Source organism: Lemur catta, chromosome 5 (genome assembly GCF_020740605.2).
Source record: "Lemur catta isolate mLemCat1 chromosome 5, mLemCat1.pri, whole genome shotgun sequence".
Taxonomy (NCBI): Eukaryota; Metazoa; Chordata; class Mammalia; order Primates; family Lemuridae; genus Lemur; species Lemur catta.
The window spans coordinates 12,646,639-12,670,186 of record NC_059132.1 but is presented as its reverse complement, the minus strand read 5'-3'; the positions used below and the strand labels follow the sequence as shown (position 1 = coordinate 12,670,186).

General features: G+C 49.4%; 1 protein-coding gene across 1 annotated transcript in view; it reads left to right on the top strand.

Moving 5' to 3' along the window:
• SH3PXD2B (SH3 and PX domains 2B) overlaps window positions 1–23,548 on the top strand; it is a 91,512-nt gene that overhangs the window by 62,521 nt on the left and 5,443 nt on the right. Inside the window, exons 6-12 of the mRNA XM_045551153.1 lie at window positions 96–121; window positions 4,625–4,759; window positions 8,062–8,166; window positions 12,010–12,127; window positions 14,317–14,543; window positions 16,659–16,708; window positions 17,637–17,762. Coding sequence (XP_045407109.1) covers window positions 96–121; window positions 4,625–4,759; window positions 8,062–8,166; window positions 12,010–12,127; window positions 14,317–14,543; window positions 16,659–16,708; window positions 17,637–17,762 — 787 coding nt within the window. The remainder of the gene's footprint in view (window positions 1–95; window positions 122–4,624; window positions 4,760–8,061; window positions 8,167–12,009; window positions 12,128–14,316; window positions 14,544–16,658; window positions 16,709–17,636; window positions 17,763–23,548) is intronic.

The following is a 23,548-nucleotide window of genomic DNA, read 5'->3' as shown; positions in this document are numbered from 1 at the left end:
TTGGGGAACCGCAGTTCCCTAATGGAGTAACTCATGTCAGTCCACGCGAAGTACTGACTCATTACTCTTCCCTTCTTGCTTTCTTTCCGGTACAGGGAGCACATTGGGAAAAAGAAATCTGGTAAGAATATTTTCCATTTCTTCTCTTCATTCGGTGTTCAGCATACTCCTACTGAGCACCTACTGTGCGCCAGGCCCTGCATTCCACACTGGGGATACTGTGGATGATGGATGGATGGATAGATGATGGATGGATAGATGGATGGGTTGATACCCTGCCTGTTTCCCAAAAAACAGGATTTGAGGTTGTTTCATCCTATACCAAAAAAATTACAAAGTAGACAGACTTCCTATCTTTCCCGGAGAATGCCTTTGTGAAGCAGGGGCAACAGACCTCTTCCTAACCACACTGCACGAAATCAAATGCCTTTGATGCTCTTTATACACAGTGATGCGGTAGCTCTGAGCTAACAGCATTCTTCCCAGGTGTGGGGAGGGGTCAGAAAGGAGGGACCCTGGGTCTTGAAGAATGAGCAGGAGCTTTGCATACAGTGAAGGACATTCTGGGCTGAGGGGACAGCTGAGGCCCGAGCTGGGAGGCAGAAATGCCTGGTGGATTTGGGCCTAATCCATTTGACATGCTCAGCCCCAGGCCCAGCCTCTGTGTGTCTTTCCGTCAGCCACTTTCTGGGCAATAACAGATGCAACGTCAAGCAATTCCTATGCTCACTTTTATTGTCCCTAAAGTAAATTATCTTCCTTCCTAAAAATCTTTCCATTCCCTGGATGACACAACTCTTCTATCAAAAGCAGTCATGGAAAAAGAGAGGTGGGAATTTGGGTATGCAGAGGAATGATTGAGTTCTTGCCTGCGGTTTATAAATGTCGATTAACAACAGCCCAACTTTCTCTTCTTGCTACCCAGAATCATCCTCATCTGCAAGGGCCTGGCCCATACCATGTCTGGAGCCAATGTGGTCTTCAGAACTTCCAGAATTCTAAGATCTTTAATTTCCTACTATGCCAGGAGGTTTGAAGGGGTTGATGGGGATGGGGGGGACATGCAAGCAGAGATCTCAGAAGTGAAAAAGGATACCTCCTCTCATGAGCCTCAGTTTCCTTGTCTGTAAAACGGGGATAATCATAGCAGTCTGCCTCATAGAATTATTACAGGATTTATAATAATATATGTAAAGCACTTAAAACAGTGCTCAGCACATTGTAAGTGATAAATACTTGGTGCTATTTTTATTTCAACTACTACTAATATTTGAGGCACATGGGTGTCCCTGACCAGCATCAGCAGGAATTCCAAGTTCAAAGGCTTGGATACCTTTACTGCCCCTGGGTACAGGGCCTGTGGTCAGCTTTATGGGCCCTGAGGCCATTCTTAGAGGGAAGAGGAGAGAGGAACTGGACCTCTTTGCCTCAAGGTTGGCGTCTGGAGTTAACTCTGACCTTTTCCCAGCCCATCTGTTTACAGCTCTACTTTCTAGTTTAATAGGTACTAGCCAAAGCCATGGCATCCTGCTAAAGCTGCAAATAGTTCTGGAGCCGCAGGGATAATTATATGTTTCTTAGAAAAGAGCGGAGAGAAGAGGAGCTGCCACTCCAGGGCTGGCAGAGTTTCTGGTTTTGAGTGTGCAGAGACTTTCCCTGGAAGGAACGGGTGTGGGAGGGGAGAGAAGAGAGGAAAGAGACAGCTCTGGTTTGTGAAAAACAAAAGTGTCCAGTTGGAACAGGCTTGATGAGAGGACTTGTCTGGAAAAGAGAGAAGAAGCCCTAATTTGTGGTGACCACTGTTACATCATTCACCTGCAATGATGGGGGACGGATTTATTTATAGTTCAACTGAGTGGAAAATAGCATCTTTTTTCATTCAAGCTGAGCCCATGCTGGGATTAGCCTTGTTTTTTATCTGACCTTTGAACACCTCCTGTATTTTAGAATCAGGCTTCTTGATTGAATTTTAAAGGGATTTAAGGTCAACAGACTAACTCCTGAGATTTCTGTGCCAGAACTCTGAGGTGGAGAAGGCTTATCTGTCTCTGGCATTTCCCAGTCTTGACTGGCTGTCTGGCTCCTGCAAACTTTGGCTAATGTTGTCTCAAATTCTGCTCATCATGCAGAAAAAAAAAGGTCTTCTCACCAAAATTCAACACATCATCTGATTATTTGAGGAATATCTTTCTTCTTGATTTTTCCACCCTTTACTTATTTAGGGGTTCTCTTGTTTAGTGACTCTTCCAGCAAGATTAGCAGTATAGTGAATTTCTGGAAGGAAAATTTCACTCTACTCATCATTTTAAAAATCCAAGACATGTCATCATGAAGAAAAAATGCCCAAATAGAAAACTGTTGTGGTAGGTTAGGCACTATAGCCCTTGAGAATATTTGATAGCACTTAATAATAAAATCACCCTTCCACTGTCAAATTTCCTCCTTTCTCCTGACCTCTTTCTTCTCTTATATTTTCTCCTGGACCAAAAGAATTATATTCCTTGCCTAAGCATCCTTTGATTTCATACTTGGCAACTCTTACAATTTAGCTGCCTGCCTCAATTTTTAGGTATTGCAATTGTTATGCCTTATAGAGCTTGGCTGCAATATCACCCTCCACCAGTAGGAGTCTTCACTTCGCTGAACGGTCTGAAGCCTGGTTTGAGACTGCTGGTAGATCAAATGAATGAACTTTCTGCATCCCTTTCAGTAAGTTCAGTTCTCTGAGTAAGATGAAAGCAACTTGCTCTACAAGAACTGGTGCTGAAAAAGCAACTTCATGTACTTTGAACCACTTCATGACAGAGAACTACAGTCTAAAAGCTACTGCCACGGAAAAACAACAAGGAGGCGGTAGGGTCGGACCTGGCCCTAGAGCGGGCCTGGGGGAAAGTTCCAGCCCTGAGCCCTGTGCCAGTCCCTGCTCTGCTCCTGCCAGCCCGGAGTCCCAGCCCACACTCTCTGTCCTGCTCATTTCCTGGCTTCATGTCTTGCTCACAGCAAGGCTTATGATTCCCTGATTCTGTCACTGCTCAGAGTTTTGCCAGATCCCACTGGCAGACTAGTTAGGAGAGTTAGTGCAGGAATAAATAGACCAGTGTGTTCATGAGAGTCCTGAAAATTATCTGTGGTACAACTGTGCCACCACCAGGTGTTAAAACTAGGCAGCAAGAGTTGAACTTTTTGGACAGAGCAATTTGGACAAGCGATTCATGGAAACCATAGGAAAGAATGTTTTGAATCAGGACTTTCAAGGAAAAACTGGGCCCAGTGGCCACAAAAGTCCAGACGGCCTCCCACCATGTTCCGGCAGCTGCTCTAAAAGTCACTCGGCTGTCTCTTCTCTGTGGAGCCTCTGAACTCAGGTGTCCCTTTAGTTTAAATCACCTGTATTCTGTGGTATCTTTTCATTTATGTATGGGATATGTCTTAGTGCTCAACCAGGGCTGCACAACTCCCGGGGAGCCGTCCATGCTGAATCCTGTGGACATGGCCTCCCTGGAGCCACTGTCCCCTCCATTCTCCACTGCCCTGGTCCAGAGCCACTGTCACCTCTTGCCTGACAACTTCATGACCTCTGTCTGGTCTCCTGCTTTCTTTCTGGCCAGCCTCTGGTCCGTTCTCCACCTGACAGCCAGAATTATCTTTCTGAAGATGCAAATCTTATCTTGTCATTCCCTCTTAAAACCCTTAATTGACTTTCTACGTTAAGGTTAAAACAATCCAAGCTTCTTAGCTTGCCCTGAAGGCCCTGCCTGATCCAACCCGTGCCTAGCTCTGGGACCTCACTCCAGACCACACTTGGCATGGGCTTCAGCCTCCCGGCCTCCTTCCAATTCCGAAGGCCCCCAAGCCCTTTCCCATCTCAGATCTGCCTGCACCACTCTTCCCCTGTCCCCTCCCATCTCAGGACCCTGCACTATGTCACCTCCTTAGGGGGATCTTGTTGACTGCCCCATTTAATACACATTCTCTTTCCCATTCTTTCTCTGTCCTGGCCTCCTGGTTGTCTCCAGCAGTTCATTTATCACAAACTAATGCTTATGTAAGTCTGTGTACTTCGATCACATATGCTTGTGTATGTCTCTGTCTCCCTGACTAGATTGAGTTACTTGAGGGTGGGTGTCACAGCTGTTTAATTCACATTTGTACCTCTGGCACCTAATACAGTGTCTGGAGCATCACTGTTGGCTTCACAGATTAATAGATGAGTGATTTTGGATGGATTATTAGATGGTTGCTGGATGATGAATGGATGTTGGGTAGATGATGGATGGGTAGATGCTCAAATGGTTGGTGGGTAGTTGAATGGATGGATGGATGGAAGAATAGATACGAATGAATGAACTTTCCCACTAGGCTGTCCGCTTCCTCAGGGTAGGTACCATATCTTAATCAACTCTGAACCCCCAGTGCCAGCACAGAACAAGCACTTGGTAAATTTTGGTGGTTGAGTGAGCAAATGAATAGAGAACAGATGGATGAGGTCACCCTTGAGGCGAGTCCTATGACTGCTTCTTCCTGTTTGGAATGTCTTCCTGACCCACCCCACTCCCCTGGCTCCTGCTCATTCGTGCATGGATGGTGGCCAGATGTGATGTCTGATTGCATTTCCTGTCCACAGGGGGTGACCTGACCTCGGTGGACCCCATGGTCCTAGAGCAGTATGTGGTGGTGGCCAACTACCAGAAACAGGAGAGCTCGGAGATCAGCCTCAGCGTGGGGCAGGTGGTGGACATCATCGAGAAGAACGAGTCAGGTAGGGACCTAGACTGCCTTTCTCACACACACTGTCACCGAGCCCTGGGACAGGAAACACTGGGAAACTCAAGCACTGATATCACCAATCCAGGCTGGCCAGTTTCCACAGATCCAGCCGAGGGCCCCCAAGAAAGTGCCCCTGCTTGATCACAGTGCTCGAATGCCACACGTGGTCACAACTCTCCAGCAGCCTATGGGTCAGGTGTTGCCGCTTTGTTCTGAGGTTCACATTTCATAAACATTCCTTCTGGTTTTGAAGCACCTGGAGACAGAGTCGAGCATCCCACCGGAAGTGTGCTCCTTTGGTTTGCCTGTGACTACCCCCGGGAGTCTCTAAGAAGGCTCCGAGAGCTCTGGGCTCGGACAGGCAGGTGTGCTCCCTGTCTGCTTGTCCCGACCGCCCGTCGCAGGGAACACGGGTCACAGACGCCGGCTGGGTCTGGGAGAGCGTAAGGTATGATTAAGGCTCTGAGCCTAGATTTCCATCTGAACTCCACATTTCACAGCAATCCAGCTTGCATCATCCTCTGACCCTCAGTTTTCTTATCTGGAAAATAAAAACTTCTGCTCTAAAAAGCTATTATAAGGATTAAATGAGATAATATAGAGTGAGTGCCTAAATCTGTGCTTGGCACACAGTAGGTACTAAAAAATGTGGGTTTCCTCCCCTTGTGGCATCCTCAGCCCAGAGCACCCCCTGCACACCGCTGAAGGCCAAGAGCAGGGAGTGGGACATACGCAGATGCTCTCCGGGGAAAAGCAACGTGAACCACTGGCTTCGCTGTGGCTAAAATGTGATGTTGGCCAATATCATTAACGGGCCAATCTCTGTGACACCCCAGTGACTAGTTAAGGTCCAAAGGGTAGGGGAAAGACGATGTTTGCAGCATCATCTGAATCATGTTACCATTAGTCATGAGACCAACGTTAGCCGACCAAACCTCCTTAATTACCCAACGTAGGAATTGTCATCTCTTCTTCACAACTGAGAAAAACAAGACTCCAAGTGACACAGTCACTCCCCCAGGATCTCACAACAAGTTGCAAAGCTGGAATTCCAAACCAATTCCAGCCGACCCTGTGGCCTTGTGACTTTCTAATTCCGAGAATGAGTGCAGATTATGCAGTGTGGATGGGAGACACCATGGGGACGTGAAGACAGGAGTGCCCGCTGCTCTGGGCCCCCAGCTTGAGGGCAGTGAGGCAGGATGGTTGCTGGAAGAAGAGTGGAGGCCGGGGCAGGGTGCCAGCACGTCCAGAGGGGGTGGGGCGATGGTCAAATCTTCAGGTAGCTAACAAAATGGCAACATTTTTTAAAATTATATTTTACCTGTCCAAATAATACATGGATACATTTTTCTTAAAAGATTAATGATAAATCTATTTTTTCCACCAGCTTTAACCCTGCCTGACCCCTTTCCAAACCTCAGGATAGCCCTTCTTGATAACGTTATATATATATATATATATATATATATATATATATATATATATATATATACACACACATACACATATACATACCCATACATACATATCTATACACATACTTACACGTATATACATCATATTTTGTGTGTGCATATATAATTTTGTTGGGTTTTTTAAGCCCAGTGGTATCATTCTATACATTTTGATCTACAATTAGCTTCTTTTTTAGTCAACATCTAGCTCCTCTATACACTTTTTAACATCAGCGTAGTACTCGATGCCTGAATAAGCCATATTTGCCTCTGGTATGAACAGGGCTTTGTCTCTGCACGTCACTTGTTTCTTCAGGTTAGATACTGAGAAGTGGGACGGCTGGGCCATGAGACACCTGCGTCTGAAATGTTAAGGCACTGCCAAAGTACCTGCTTCCCCAGCAATGGCTGCTTCAATCCGCTCTCCTCCAGCAGTGCGCCAGGCGTTAGGGAGATGGTTCAGAGCTCAGAGACAGTCTGGGTTCAAGTCCTGTCTCCGCCACTTTCTATCTTTGTGACCTTGGGCAAGTCACTGAGCCTGGGCTTCCCCATCTGCACAGTGGGGGCAATGACAGCATGCCTCACGCAGCTGCTGCAAGGATCCAGCATCTTAGCAGGGGTGACGCACTCAGGACAATGTCTGGCATGTCATTGCTGTCCTCGTCGTCGTGACAGGTTCCTTATCCCCATGCAGATATTTACAAACACGACTCTTCGGGAAAGCACAGAACGTATTTTCTGATTTCTGGTCTCCCGCAGGTGTAGCAGCCCCAGAGTTCGGTTCATTCTCACTTGGCACACACAGAGGTGCCAGTCACCATGACGTGCATTTTGGAACATGCCATCAAATCACGCAAAAAGTAACTTCCATTTCAGGAAGGTGGGGCACTAAGGCCTCCCTGAAAGACCAGGAGGCTTGCTCAAGAGTCTGCTCCTTACTTCCTTCTCTGCCCCTTGGGGTCTCCCGGGCTTGGAGGAGTGTGATGTGGGGAGCAGATCCCATTTCTCCATTTATATTATACAGAGCCCACTGGGCCCTGTGTATGTTTCCTCTTGCTGCTATGACAAATTACCACAAACTTAGTAGCTTAACACAACACATATTCTTTATCTTACAGTTGCGTAGGTCAGAAGTCCAGCATGGGTCCCACTGGCCTAAAATCAAGGTCTTGGCAGGGCTGTGGCCCTGGATGGGGTCTGTTCCCTTGCCCTTTCCAGCTCCTGCAAGTTGCCTGCGTTCCTTGGCTCGTGACCCCGTCTTCCATCTTCAGAGCCAGCGATGTCGTACCTCTCTGTGTCCTTCCTCAACAGCCACGTCTCCCGCTGACTTCTCCTCCCTCCCTCCTTCATATTTAAGGACCCTTGGGGTTACACCAGGCCCCCCCAGATAATCAGTGTCTCGGATAAGTTATTAGGGCAGAGCACTCAGTATCAGACAGCCCTGGCACAAACCAGAGCTCTGCCGCAGGCTGTGTGAGCTTGGACACGTTCACACACCTCTTGAAGCCTCAGTTTCCTCATCTGTACAGCAGGGATGGTAATGTGAAGATTGTAGAATATAATGCAAGTCAAATGATTGGCACATTGTGCATCTCAGTAAAGATAGACATTCTTTATTCTCATCATTTGGGACAACCTTTCTCTCCCCTGTCTCAGGCTTAGGAGAAAGTTCCTTGTTAGCCTGTTTTTAGCAGTTAGCAACCAACATTGGTAATTGTGTTCTACCCGTAAAATGATAACTTTTCAGCCTTACCCTGAGCATTAACTGATTGATATAGTGACCCCCCAGGCCCCACACTCGACCTAACTAACATCAGTCCACACTTCACTTCCCTAGGTTGGTGGTTCGTCAGCACCGCCGAAGAGCAAGGCTGGGTCCCGGCCACATGCCTCGAAGGCCAGGATGGGGTGCAGGATGAGTTTTCCCTACAACCTGAAGAAGGTAGGAAGGAGCTCAAGCTTCCACTTGCTGGGGAGAACCTGTACATCACCCATACTGGGCTACCTCTTCCCTCATGTCTTCCTTTGGCCAGGGCATGGGGTCAGGATTAAGGGCAAGCCCGCCCTTTCTAGGGTCCTTTGGGACCCAGCCTAGCTGAGCCTGGCCACAGCTGGGGCCCTAATGCCTTCATGGGACCACAGGAGGCTCCAGCCTGATCCTGTGAACACCTCACTATTCCTCTGCAGGATTATTCTGGTGGCCACGATGCCGGAGTTGCTTCTGGCTTATTTGCAGGACATTTGGCCCCATCTGTTTAAAGACCTCTACTTCCTCTGCTGGTCTAAATGGCTCTGGCTGGAAGTCCCCCTCCACTGAAACCCTCCACTCACCCACACCCATGCTCCTGCTGTTTTCTAGGGAGCCTTCCCTACAAGTGAGGACACTTATCCTCAGTGGTGGTTCCTGCTGTACCGGAAATACTAAGGCCCAACCAACCCCCTCCCCTTGAAGCAGTCCCCAGACCAGAGCATGACTTCACCTTTGCTGATAAACAGGGGTTTGGAGTCAAACAGACCTGAATTTTAATCTCAGCCGTACCACTTGCTGGCTGGGTGATCTTGGACCAGTGGCTTGACCTTGCCGCGCCTCAGCCTCCTCATCTGAAAATGGAAATGATGATATCTATATCACGGGATTTTCTAAAACATTAAATGAGATCCCACATGCAAAGAATCTAGAACAATAAATAACCAGGAACAATTATTACCATGTCAGCTATACGTTACCTAAGGTTTGAGGTTTTTTGGCTTTTAGTTGATTGTTTTGAGAAAGCACAAAGCTGCTTGAAGCATATATTTATGAGAAAAGAGTGTGAGAAGGGGGATGTTTCTGTGCTCAGAGGTTAGCAGAGAAGCTATATGTGGTTTTGGATTTAGTTGGATTACAGCCGACACGCCTCAGAGTAAAGCGTCTGCGTTTGCTCTGTGTTCGTGAGGGATTGGGCTGACACGGGGGATTACGGGGGAGTGGGGGCCTAATGGAAGCCAGAGCCCCCTCAGACAGGTAGTGGTGACCGCCATGAGCACGCCTCTGCCAGGGACCGGTTATTAGCCCCATTTTACAGATGAGGAAGCAGGGTCCAAAAGGTAGGGAGACTTGCCTAGGGTCCCACAGCTAGAAAATGGAAGAGAAACCACATTTTGCTAAGGGTCTGCACAGTTTCCTTCCCTCTCCCACGAGTAGTGCCTCTTTATAATCATGCTAGAAATCAAATTATGTCTGGTCGATGCCTCTTCACTCAAGTTCAGGGTTAATACTCAGGAACTTGGTCTTTCTAAGACAGCTGGGGCTTGGAATAGACTCTGAAGCAATGCTCTCCTGGGTGGGAACCTGCCTCTAGACGTTGCAGTGCTTTCTTCTCACCTTTACCCTCTGCCCTTCCCCCACATGCTGGCCATCCAGTCTCCTGGAGGTACTGGTCTTTGCCCCGGCCCGTGGGCCGCCGCCGCACTCTGGGGGACTTGTATGCCATCAGCTGGCGTCAAGGTGCCTACCCTGGAGTTTTCTTCCCCGTTTGGTGTTTGGAGCCAGGTCCCTGCATCTGCATGAGCCTCCCTGCTCTGGGACTGCCATGCCCGCTGCATGTGAGAAACAGTGATCTTGTCTGTCTTGTGTGTGTGTGTGTGTGTGTGTGTTGGCATGTGGGTTTGGGAGGAGCAAGCCTGGGGTCTTTCTTGACCTTGGGGCTCTAAAGTTTCCCAGGTTAAAAAATGATGCCCAGGGGTTTCTTTAATGTTAAACCTGTGACCTGTTACTTTCTTCAGGCTTGTTTGAGTTGCAAGGAAAAGAAACTCATGTAAGCTAGGTTAAACAAAAGGGGAAATATATTGACTCATCACTAAAAAGCCTAGGGTAAGGCTGGCTTCAACATGGCTGGATCCAGGTGCTTGAAAATGTCATCGGGACCTGGGACTCTCTCACCACCTCATGATGGCAGCAATTCCAGGCACATTTCAGGGACATCTATCAAAGAAAGAGCTTCTCCTTCAACGAGTCCTGGGATTGGTTCCGGTTAACCCACTTGGATCACTTCCATCCCTAAAACCAAGTGCAGTGGCCAGGGGTTGCTGCACTTTGGCCCCACCCTGGTGAGAGCACAGACTCACCCGAACTGTGTGGGTGGCCAGAGGCTGGTAGTACCCCTGGGGGGAGGGCACAGGCGTGCTAAGGAGGAAGCATGAGCAGGTGCCCACCGTACAGTCAACGGGATCGTCCACCTCCACTTTGATTGGAATCACTGAGCATCCCATGGATCCCAGAGAGGGCCTCCTGGGCGATAGAAAATCCTTCTGTGCAATTCAGCTGAAGGGTGCAGGGCCCCCCAGGAGTTCAGAGCTCCCAGAACTGACTGCATTTAGCCTGGGGACCAAGCAGTGCCACTCTCCACCCAGACCAAGCAGAACTTCTGTGCAACTGTGGGGTTGAACCCCACCACCCCTCGCAGCCCGGCCACCCAGCCTGCAGCTGCCGAGAATGAGGGGAACAGCTGACTCTGCTGAGCACAGGATATGTGCAACTTGAGTCAGCGCAGCCCCCACAGAGCAGGTCAGCAGGCTAAATCAATAAATAAATAAACTCCCTGTGTGTTTTCTGCCTCCCTCTGCACCAGCTGGGCAGGCCACAGACAGCCTGTCTGCACCAGCATACTAACCATGGACACCAGGCCACAGCTGGCTTGGTCACTAACCTAGAAGCGGAAATGTAACCAAAACAGGAAAGCCCTCTCCTCTCCTTGCTCGGCTCCCGTGGGACACACACTCCATTTTTCTCCATTTCAGCAGCCAGAGCTGCCGACACTGGCGGTGGAAGCTGTTCCCTCCTCTTTTGGAGCGCCCCGCCTGAGTGGGACAGGGCAACCCTCCCAGCTGAGCCCAGGCCCCTGGGTGCGCTGTGGGAGAGACACAGCTGGAGACAGCTCTCGGGGAGGAGGGTGGGTCTGCAGCCATGGTCCCATAGCTTCAGGGGTCGGTGAGACCACAGAGAGTGGGGTGAAAGGAGCCCAGTCACATTAATGAAAACTGAAGCTTCAAGCATGGTTGGATTCAGGGCCTCGAACGTAATTAATGAAAAATGAAGATCAGTTACCGGCTGGGTAATGAGAATTGCTAGCCGTGACCTTTGTAGCAATTTCAGCCTGAAACCATCAACTGTTGAAGTTCAGCTTATCCTGAACTCTCCACCAACAAGAACTGGTGAAGAGCCACTGAGGGTTCTAACCCCTCTGGGTGAGCACGGTGGCTCCTGCCAGCCCTTTGGGATTCATTCACTTACTCATTTACTAACAGTTACTAAATATTCCAGGCACCAGGCACCATGGTAGAGATATAGGAATGAACGAGACAGACAAACCCCTGCCTTCATGGAGTTCACATTCTAGCAGGGAAACAAACACGAAACACAGTAAATAAGTGAAGTGTATGTTGTGTTACAAGGTAATTCCTGGTATGGGGGGAGTAAAGAATGCACCAGGGTCAGGCTGCATGCTGTGGGTCGGAATGTGGTGCAAGGTAGTCAGGAAGGTGACCTTGAAGCACAGATCTGAGACAGGTGAGGATGAATGTGTGACACCGAGGGGTTTCAGAGGCAGTGGGACCTGCCCTTTGTCCTGTGTCCTGTTGCTGCTTGCACAGGGTCATCCAGGGCTAAGTGGGAGTTTGTCGGGAAGAGGGGGGAGGTACACAGAAATCTCTGGAACAAATCTTCCCTCAATGGGCAAGGGCATCGCATGGCATCCCAGGACTCGCAGTGTCCTGTTCTGACCCCAGCACCCTTCTGTGCCCACAGAGGAGAAGTACACAGTCATCTACCCATACACAGCTCGGGACCAGGACGAGATGAACCTGGAGAGAGGCGCCGTGGTGGAGGTCATCCAGAAAAACCTGGAAGGCTGGTGGAAGATCAGGTACCTGCCGCTGCAGCTGGGTGGGTTTGGGGTCATGTGGGCTCCGGCTTCACAGAGGTCTGTAGGTGACCGCGTATGGCTGAGGTTTCTGCTGAACCGTGGAAGGACACTTCTCTGTGCTGTCTGGCCTCCCTCCCCACCCACATCCTTCCCTAAAAGTCCATAATAAGCAAACCTTCTGTAAACGCACCGAACCACAGATAGCAGCAGCCTGGCTAAGCGGCTCCACCTCCAGATGTTTCTCGTAATGATTAACTGGAAGTCAGAGCCCCCCGTGTGAGTGATGGCCCACACTCCAGCCCGCTCTGAGACCAAGATGGTGCGTGAACACCGTGGGGACTGTGACCGATCCTGGGGCAGGTAATCTGCCTTCATCTCTGAGAGTCCAGCAGGAAAAGCAGGAGACCTGCATTTCAAACACTGTTTCGCAGCTTTTTCAGCTCTTGATGCAATCAGAACGTCACAGGCAGGTGGTGTGGTCAGCTCATCCTGCCTTGCCTGTGACATTCCCAGTTTTAGCAGTGAAAGTCCTGGGAACCCCTCCTTGGTCACTCCAATAGGCAGGCTGTGACTGCAGGAAATGAGGGCAAGAGAGGAAGACAAGGTCCCTGCAACCTGGTGTCTGCACTGTGATGTGTGGCAGGACGTTAGGTCCGCACAGGAAGCGAGCATGTGCCGCTGCGTTCATTCATTCATTCATTCATTCATTCAGTAGACACCAAGAGTCTGTGTTGGGCCAAGCCCTGTTCTGGGAGCCGAGGAGTCGACAGTGAGACACAGTCGTTCACAGCACCCAGCGCAGAAGGCAGACTCATAAGCAGTGACAGAGCAAGGCTCAGTGGTGTGTTAGAGGGACATGTGGGAACTTTGGAGCACAGAGGAGAGGCTGCTCAGCCTGCAGCTTAGGAAGCCTTTCAGAGCGAGGGGGTCTCAGAACTGAAACTTGAAGGAGCAGTGATAATGCTAGCTAACATATACTGAGTAGTATGTCATCTTGCTGAATGGCAAATTATCCCAAAATTCAGTGGCTCTGGAATTGGGGAGTGGCTGAATTGGACTCAGGGTCTTGCATGAGGTTGTGGTTAGGCTGTAGTGGGGGCTGCAGTCATCTGAAGGTTTGACTGAAGCCAGACAGTAACAGAGCAGGACCTGAGCCATCCCTTTCTCACCCAAAGCCTGCTCCCCGCTGCACCTCTCAGTTGATGGCTTTGTGTCCCTAAATGATGAACTGATTCCTACTGAGTGGACTGTATGATATGTAGCCTGACATTTGTAATTGGGACATTCCTTCTCAGAGGGTATTTTAAGATTGATAGACACTGAACTGTGCAGATTCCTACCTCCTTATTAATTCGCTTCCAGTTATAAAGGACCTTTTTTTTGTTGGAACCCAGTGCTATCTATTAATAGTTCTTAAAGTGATCCTGGACGTGAGGTTTGGCCCTGCCTTATACCATTTTCAGTCCATTGGGTCTGTTCAACTTTCCCCAAAGGTGCAGCCACCTGTTTTGTGGGTGCTGGTAAATGTTTAACAACCAGCTTTCCAAGGGAAAATACTGAGTTACGGAGTTTCCCAGTTGCCACAGGGTAAACACTCCCGCCATGTGTGATCTCAGACTCCTGTTTGATACTACTGAGCCTGGAGCTCGGGAGAGATGTGCACAGCTGGCTCTCACCTCTGGTCCAGGTGACCCCTCTGATCATTGCTGTTAAACTGAATTCTGTCGTGCAGAGAATTAAGTGATTGTTATATTCCTCGAATTCCTTTGGGGCACCAGTGAGCTGGCCTGTCATGGTCATCGTCACTCCATGCTTCAGTGACAAACAGTTAATGCTTGGCAACCCTGGATCCAGCATGTCTGTGCCAGGCCTTGCAGCAGGGGCTGGGCTGCTGGGCAGAGGCAGCTAAGCACAGAGGTGAAGAGCCCAGACTGGAACCCACCTGGATGGGGGGGTCGTGGTGGTTGCCATGAGAGAGGCAAACAGAGGCCAGGTTGGAAAGGCCTTGAAGGCCAAGCCAAGGGCCTTGGCTGCACCAGGAGCAGTGAGCAGTGTGCTGGCCTCCAGCCCGGGCAGTGACAACCCATCACTCCTGCCATCTGGGACCCGACGTGGGTTTGCGTAGGAGCATGGCCTCTTCCCATGGGCCTGGCAGACAACCTGACCAGCATCCTTCCTCTTCCTCACAGGTACCAGGGCAAAGAAGGCTGGGCCCCCGCCTCCTACCTAAAGAAGAATAGTGGGGAGCCCTTGCCCCCAAAGCTGGGCCCTGGCTCACCCGCACACCCGAGTGCCCTTGACATGGACGGTGTTGCCCGGCAGCAGAACGCAACCGGCAGGGAGCGGGAGCTGCTCAACAACCAGAGGGACGGCCGGTGTGAAGGCCGCCCGGTGCCTGATGGCGACATCAGGCAGAGTGAGTGACACCCACCCCGGCTTCCAGTGCCTGAGGGCCCACTGTGCACAGAACCACGAGGCTGTGTGCTCGGGGCTTCTCAAATATTATCCCTCATGCTTGCAGCAGCCCTGCTGCCACCGTCCTGGTGATAAGGAAACAGGTGCTCAGAAACCCTGGGTAGCTTGTTCAAGATCATTCAACCAGTGAGTTGCAGAATCTGAGTCAAGAGGCGTTGCTTTCCTACCCCAGGTTGTGTTTTTTCCCACTATCTCACGATAGTCACACAAGCTACTGTTTATGAAGCACCTGCTATGTGCCAGGAACCTTCTAATTAGTCTCACTGACTCCTCATAACTACCTTCAAGGCACTTATTACTTTTGTTTTACAGATTAGGAGTCAGAGATGAGATGGTGTGTCCCAGGCCACGCAGCTAGTGAGTGGTGGGGCTGGGATTGAGCCCAGGCATGCTGTGCACTCTCCACTCCCGCGCGAGGCCCGCTTCTGACCAGAGGAGGAAAAGGGTGACCCTGTGTTGGGCTCACTCCAACAGCGCCTCTCCCACCTTGCTTTTCAAAGCCTCCCCGTATTATTAATAGTTTACCTTTTAATGTTCCCAGCACACCTGAGAGTAGAGCTCATTGTTGTCTGCATTGTCCCCAGGTCTCTGGCTGCAAGTACAGTGTCCCATGATCCCATCCTGGTCATGCAGGGCAGGGGGAATCTGTCTGTTGAAAAAGGACTTCCTGCTACCCATGGAGATGAGGCCACTCCTCCTGGCTGAGCTTCTCTCAGCTGTTTTTACCAAGTGGCAATGAACTTGAGTCACTCAACCAAGCTTCATACTCTCTGCTCAGCTGAGAAAACACTGATGACACTGTCACGTGCCATGGCAGGGCTTCTGGCCAGCTCCGAGTTTCTGTGATTCTGATCTGTCGTGGCCAAGAGCATAAGTGGATTCCCATTCGCACTAGAGGAGCAAATGAAAGTCCGCAACCCCATATCTTTGTTAGAATATAGGTTAAGTTGTTAAAACCAAGACCCTCCCCGCATAAATACATACACCCAATGAGAGTGGGTCAAATAGTCTAGATATTTCTCACTAAACAGTCCATGTATATCTGTCCAGGGCTGATACGGCAGCTCCATGCAGTCAGGAGTCCTGTCATGCTGCATCTGTCCTGTGTTGCCCTTACCCACCTGCTCCAGCATGGCGAGCCCCTAGTCTAGCCAGTGGAAAGCAGGCAGGGAGAAGCTGCACACTTCCCAGCATCTCTCACATCTCACTGGCCAGAACTTGTCACATGGCAATACCTAGCTGTGAGGGAGTCTGGGAAATGTAGTCTTTACATAGGCAGCCAAGTATCTTGGCTAAAACTGTGTTGGTATTTATTCCAACAGAAGACGGGGAAAGGGAGCTTGAGGGATTAGCAGTCTCCTCCACACCCCAACTGCCAAACTGCCCCCTGTGCACTCATTCTGAACCAGCTCTGGAAACACATGAGGTTACCCCCTCAGTGTTCTGCCTTTAGCAGGAGCTTCAGACTGCTGCAGAGTTGTTCTCCTCCTGATCCTGAGACCCAGAGGTAGGGCAGCCGAACTCCAGAGTAAAAACCCCTGAAGTCAGTAGCCTAAGTGTGTTGGTTCAGATTGTTGATGTATCGTTCAGTTTGGATTTGTTCTTGAGCACAAAACCAGGCACAGAAACAGGTATTGCCACGTGCCAAGAGCTTCACAGATGTTTCCTTTTATTGCACTGCTGTCCCCAGGAGGCACGCGTTATGCCCATTTTACAGATGAGGGCCTTGTGCTCAGAGAGTCCGTTAATCTGTCCAAGGCCAGCAGCCAGTGAGCCTTGGAGCTGGGTTGGGACCCATCTCTGTGTTATCCTGAAGCCTACGTTTTCTGGCATTCCTGGAAAGTTTTCCATTGTTTGAGAACTCAGCACCATCCTCTTCCATTCCTGTGTGGAAAAGGTACGGAAAAAGCCGTGTTGAGAGGGTGCTGCGCCGTGTTGAGTTAGCTCCTGTGCTCAGGCTTCTGCAGGAGAGAATAGACCTTTCCCGGCACCCAGCTCGGGAATTTTATCTGCAGAACTCCGCACGTGGGTGAAGTAAGCTCTCATTTCTTCATAGGATCACCAAAGATGAGGCAGAGACCCCCTCCTCGCCGGGATATGACCATCGTAAGTGGACCCTTGCTGCTGGGGGGCCGGCCCCTGGCCTGAGGGCTGTGAGGGACGGCCACTGGCCCCTCACGTGCCCCTCGCCTCTCCAGAGATGCTCTTTCCCGTCCACACTGCGGCCTTGTGACACAGGCCGTGTGAGTGCTAGGCCCACTAACGGGGCCGGCCTGCGGCCCAGGCAGATGAAGCAGTTTGCCGGGGTGCAGAGCGTGCCTGGAGCGGTCAGGCCTCCGGACCTGCTCTCTGCTTCCTGAGCCACTTCCCTTTGTCTCAGATCAGTCTTCTCAAGTAAGGCCACTTGAGGCCCAGGCTTGGATGAGCCACACATATCATTGGTGGTGCCATTCTGAGGTTCTTCCATATTCCATTTTTAATTTTCTAGGGACCTTTTTAGCCAATACTTTGAAAAGTGAGCTTTCTTTTTTAATGTCTGCCATTTGTTGAGCACCTGTGGGGAGCTGGGTGCTTCACTACATTAACTTATTTAATCCTTGCAGCAACCCCACCAGGTAGATTCTGTTATTATACCCACTGTATGGAGATAAAACTGAGGCTCCGAAAGGGGAGGTGATTTGCCCAAGGTTGCAGGGATTGTCATCATTGCCAGCCCACATGGGTCTGACTTGCAAACCTGTGTTCTTCACACAACCCTTGCTGCCTCTTATGTCAGGGAATGCTGCCTTGCCCCAGATCTTCATTGCAGCCAAATGTCCCATGTGTCTTGTTGTCACTCTAAAGTTGAAGGGCCAGTGCGATCTCATCTAGGAGATGACAATCTGCATGGTCCTCTTTGTTTTGTCCCTTAGAATCCAAACAGGTCTGCAGCACCCCCTTGGTCTGACTGTGTGCCCCAGTCCCCTAGTCCACCTGCTTCAGCTTCACACTAATGCACTTACCACCGAAGTCAGCCTGTGTTTAATCCCACCAGCCTCGAGGTCTCAACCTGCCTAAACCTCCCATCCCACCCCAAGTGGAGGAAGAGTATTACACCATTGCCGAGTTCCAGACAACCATCCCTGACGGCATCAGCTTCCAGGCGGGCCTGAAGGTCGAGGTGAGCAGCCCACACGTTCCTTTGCCTGCTTGTGATTCTTGACTCCACGCATGGCCTCCTAATTCTCTCCTTTCACCTCCTACTTCTTTTTCAGGGGATGGGGAGGAGTTAACGGCTTTATTGAGATATAATTCACGTGCCATACAATTTAGCGATTTGAAGTATAAAATTCAGTGGTTTATTGTATTCACAGAATTGTGCAGCCATCACCACTACCACATTCTGGAGCAAAACAAACCCCTTGTCCATTAGCAGTCGCTCCCCATTTCCTCTCAGCCCCTCCCCGCCGGCCCTGGCAACCACCAGTCTACTTTCTGTGTCGATAGATTTCCCTGTTCTAGACTTTTCATGTACGTAGAATCGCACAAGCCCACTGTGTGTCCCCGTTTGTATCACCTCCCACTTCCCTTCTTACTTCTCCTCTCTCCTTTCCTGCCCCTCCTTCTGCTTGCCTGCTCGGATCCCTGGACAAAGGCCGACAGAAATCCTTTCTCTTCTTTCAGTTCTCTTTCCTTTCCTTGCTTCCTCCTGTGATTTCCCAGAGCTCCAACTCCTGTTTCGAGGCCTTTATGCATTGGTTGGGTGGGAGGGTGGGTGAGTGGTCTGTAGTGCGTTCTCCCCAACTGGAACATAAACTCTTTGAGACCAGAGACCTTGTTAGGTCAGAGCTTAAGGGTGTTTATTTCCCATTCTTCCAAGAAAGCTGGAAAGTAGTAAGTAGGATTGCAACAAGGGCTGGGGTTTAGAAAGCTCTGGCAAAGATGGTTCTTTAGACAGTTTTCAAAAGCAGGTGAGCCAGTCACAGGTGTCCCCACCTCCATTCTGTCATGAGTAAGAGTTGGCCAGACCCTTCCTACCTCATCTGGGGAGACAGAGGTTTAATTTATTCAAGTCTGCAACACATTCATTACTCCTGGAGCACCTGCTGTGGCTGTACGTGCCAGGGGCTTTTCTGGACTCTGAAGAGTTGCCTTCACCCTCCTCTTTCATCCAAGGAACACAGCTCCAATGCCTGGCACAGAGCACTGTCTGACAGCCCAGGACGCGGGCACTGTTGGCCCATCTCCTCGAGCATTCCTCTTTCAGGCCCCATCCTTCCTTCCTTCCTCCTTCCTTACTCCAGCTTGTCAGTGGCTCCACCAGACACTGTATCTGGCCCCGGTGTTCCTAGACACTGTGGTCAAGAGGTTAGTTCTGCATTCTCTAACCACTGGGTCCTAAGAGTCCATAGACTGTCTTGGCCTCTGCTTCCGGGGACATTGAAGCATCTTGATGTTTCACTAGAAAGAAATCCCTTTGTGCTTTTACTTTGTTGTTATTAGGGTCAAGGGCTAGAGGGATGGGATTTGGGAAAATTCTGAATCGTGTTATAACCTATTACAGAAAAATCTGCCCATTCATACTCATTCACAATGCACACACGCACGGAGTGCCTCACATATAACAATGTAGGGGAAATTTAAGACATGATCTCAACCGGACTGGGTAGGAATTGGGTTTCTAGTGGGCTTTAGGCACGAGGAAGCAGAGCTGACTGCAACACCCAGGTGGAGCAGTTGACAGGCGTCTGGATGTGTGTGTCCGAATTCAAGCGTGCTTTGGAGGCAGCAGCCTCCTGGTGGTGAATCAAAGTTGTACGTGAACTAGCGAGGAAGAGTGGGAGCATGGGGGAGCTGAGGAGGAAGCTGTGGGAACACTGGGTGGTCAGGCAGGTGAAGAATAGTCTGGAAAGGAGTCGGAGAGGTGGTAGGAAAACTAGTAGCCGGTGGAGCGGTCGAAGGAGGCAGAAGCGATCCGCAGGCTGTGAAGGATGTGCCTGTGCACAGGAGGGAGGCTGCTGGTAACTGCAGGAGCACTTCAGTGGAGAGTTGGGACCGTCACCCAGATCACAGGAGATGGAAGAGGGAAGGGGAGGAAGTGGGGACATTGTGGAAAATTCAAGGAGCTTGGCGATGAAAAAGAGGAAGGAAGGAAGAAGGTGGCAGCTGGAGGGAGACATGGCAGGCAGGCAGGACTTGAGCAGGTTAACACTTAGCTTCTCAAAGCATGTTTTAAGTGTATCCGTAGGACTCTTTGGCTTTCAAGTGCTAGTGTACGCAGACTACCTGAGAATCATCATCATCGTCGCCATCATCATCATCATCATGCAGGTGTTATATGTAGGTGTTCTTGCTTCAGACATGGCTGGTTGCAGCACTTCACAAGCTGTCAACAGCGCTTCATCTTGCTGTTTCTTGTCTCCATTCTTCTCTAAATTGGCTTCATTCAGACTTTTTCCTGGAGCAAGGGAGATGGCCCCAGCAGCTCTAGGCTTGTAGCCTGTTTTCTCAATGATCCAGTCGCTCCAGCATAGGTCCCAGAGCTGGGTCTCACGGGCTCTGGCCAACAAACCTCGCATTCCTACATCTCAGGTGGGCCGAGGAGAAGCCCAGGAAAAACCGAAGGACAGACAAAAACAGAAGTCCCTGGAACATCTACCCTCCCTTCAGCTTTGTTGAGTAGCATTAAGTGTATTGTCCCATTTTATGGATGAGGAAACTGAGACAAGTTGAGGTATACTGGCTGCATTCCCAGAGCCCATCATTCACAAAGCTGGTGGTAGAGCCCAGGTTCTAGCTTCAGGTTCCCATTCACTCTCTTGGCCACACTGCAGGGGCAGGTTCTCTATCAGGGGATGGGTCTAGCTGTTTGCGAGCCCCCTGCCCCCACCTCAGTAGGCCCCCTGCCCCTGCTTCAGGGCGCCTTCCCCATCACCTTCGCAACAAGTGCTTTCTTCCTCGAGTTCCCAGAGCTCCAGCTGCTGCTTTGAGGCCTGTATATATTGGTTGGTTGGGTAGGCGCGTGAGTCGGGGGCTAGTTCAGTGGGTGGATGGGTGGTTTGTAGTACATTCTCCCCAACTGGAACATCAACTTTCTGAGACCAGAGACCTTGTCTGTGTTGTTCATGACAGTAGCCCAGCACAAAGCCTGGCTTGTAGCATATTCTTGATAAACAGTTGAACTAATGAACTCATCCTAGTGTGTTGCGAGTCCCTGGGGACAGGAGCTTATTCGAGTAAAGCCTAGCAGAGAAAGATCCCAGCTTGCCTGCCTGCCTCTGTCTAACTCCTGCTCAACCTTCAAGTCTCAGGGCAAACTCTGTCATCTTCATGTGGCCTTCCCTGGTTTAGGAGTTTCTTCTGTGATTTGTATGTTTACCAACAAGACAAGAATAAAAATAACAACAGCTAACATTTATTGAGCACTGATTAGCTACTGGCTCCTGTACTAAGCACTTTCCTTGCAGTATCTTGCTTAATCCTTTAACCATTTACTCTTGTGAGATGGGAATGTTATCCCCACTTTTCAGATGAGGGAGCTATGGCTCAGAAAGGTTCAGATGCTGTCTCCGACGACACACAGCTAAAAGGTGACAGAGCCAGGATTTGAACCCATGTCTGTCTCCAGATTTGTACCAGGGAGTTTAACAGCCTGTCGTTATTTATCTGCCTGATATTTGGGAACTTTGGGAGGGTGAGGACCATATCAGTTTTTCATTCCTGTATCCCCACTGGCTAGCACAGTTCCTGGCATGTGGTAAGTTTGGAATAAATGTTGAATCAATGAAAAATCTTTCTCCCCATTAACCTCCAGCTCGACACTTGGAAGGCAAAAGATTGTTTTCTTCATTCATGCTCATAGCCCTGGCATTGGGGCTGGTCCTTATGGACTAAGTAGATGCTTAGTAAATGATTACTGTATGGATGAATGTTCGCATACATGAAGGAAATGAGTGAATGAATGATTGCTGAGTCAGTGCGTGAGTGTGGCATGTTTCCTGGGGGTCCACTGTTTTCCCTCCAGCTCTGGATACTAAAGGACAGGACTTCCTTCATCCCTCCTTCCCCTCAAGTGCCAGAGAAGCTTCCCAGTGAGCTTGGGAGAAGGTGGCTTCCTGGAGGTGCATCCTGGTCCCTCACCACCATTGGTTCTGCCCAGACCCCTCCAGAAACTCCTCCTCAAGCCAGGTATCCTTCAGCCTGTGGAAGAAAGGCTGTCTGCAAGGGTTTTTAAAGAACCTGGGCTGAAGTCTCCCAAACTAGTTTTTATAAAATGCAAATCCCCATTCACACAGAGAAACTGAGGGAGCAGAAATATCTCAGGGCTCTACAAGGCTTTTCAGCTGCTCTTTTTCTCTAGCTCCTTTTTTTTTTTTTCTTAACCATTCTAGTCTTCCCAACTTCGAATCCACAGAAAGAACTCTCGAGGCATCTTGCTTGTGCTGCATGATAGTTCTATACCCAGGTCCCCATTTGGCTGCTGCAAAAGACACACCTGCTAATCTGACGTGAAACATGTGCCTGGTTGTTAACATCTTTTCACGATCAAGGGTTGTTCCACCCACCATCGCTGCTCAGCCGTGTTTCCACTGCTTTCCTCTGATCCCTACTGGTCAAGCTGGGATCCCCACCTCCCTTACTCTCTCCGTCATGAATGACCTTCCTTTATCCACTTCCTAGCTCTCTAACCTGCCTTCTCATGGAAGGCACCCAAGCCAATTTTTTTAACTAAACTTGGCATATCAAAATCCATCTCTCTCTTCAAATCTCTGACTCCTCCAGGAAGGCTTCCCTGATTTGCATTAGTTTCCCTTCCCTACCCTGTGTTAGCTTCTGCAGCACCACACACAACTATGTGTCCTTAACTGAGGGCAGTGCCCCACTTTTCTACATAATGCTTTCTTAACAATATAAGGATTAGTGTTATTTTCCCTTCGTCAGTGATTGTTTGAGTTTTGAATTCCAGATTGGAAGTAGTCTTCCATCAGCCCTTGTAATATATTGTTCCATTCTCTTCTCGCATCCAGTGTTGCAAGTAAGCAGCTGCTGCCAACCAATTCTTGTTCATAATCTGTCCTTTCTCTGATCCTCTCAGGAGTCCCTCATTATCTTCATCTTTCAGCATCAGTGAAGTGCTGAAATTGCGCTGATGTGTAACTAGGTATGAATTTGTTCATTTTTATCCTGCTCAGCACGTGCTGGGCCTTTTCCATCTAAGGACTCAGGAGGTCTTCCTAGTACATTTTCCACTTCTGCTTCTTTAAATATCGACTCTCTTCAATCTTTTTAGTCTTTCCTTCTGGAACTGTTATAAAACAGATATGGGAACTTGCGGCTCTATTTTCCATGTCTCTTAACTTTATTTTCATATTTTCCATGTTCATCCCTTTGTGCTGCGTTTTTGGAACATTCTGCGTGATCTTTTACCTCATTCATTTGCTCTTCAACAGTTCAGTCTGTTGCTTATTTTATTTCAACAATTATAATTTTCATTTCCAAGAGCTCTTACTGATTCTTTTTCATAGTCACCTGTTCCTGTTTCACCTATTCTTTCATGTCATGAATTTGATGCCCTTCTACATCTCTCTAAGGATATTAAGTATTTTTAATTTAAGCTCCTGTTATTCATCTTTTTTACCAATTATAAATTCTTTGCAGTGGTTTTGGTATTTATTTTACTTCTTTTCATGCTATTAGTATGTGGCTTGGGCTGTGAAAAGAGACAGCAGGCAGTTTAACACCCATTTGGGAGTACACACAGGGAGCTGGTCAGCTGCCATTGGTTTTGGTGCCAGAGCGGGCCGTCTGAGCCAGCCACCAGGCAGGGTCGTGGCTATCTGACCCAGGCTTTCACATTCACTGTTTCCACCTGTAATCAGTCTCCTTTATTTCGCCTATTTTACGAGAATGGGATAAAGGCCATAGGGAAGGGTCAGCCAGTCTGGCCACTGCTGCCGTGTTACCCCA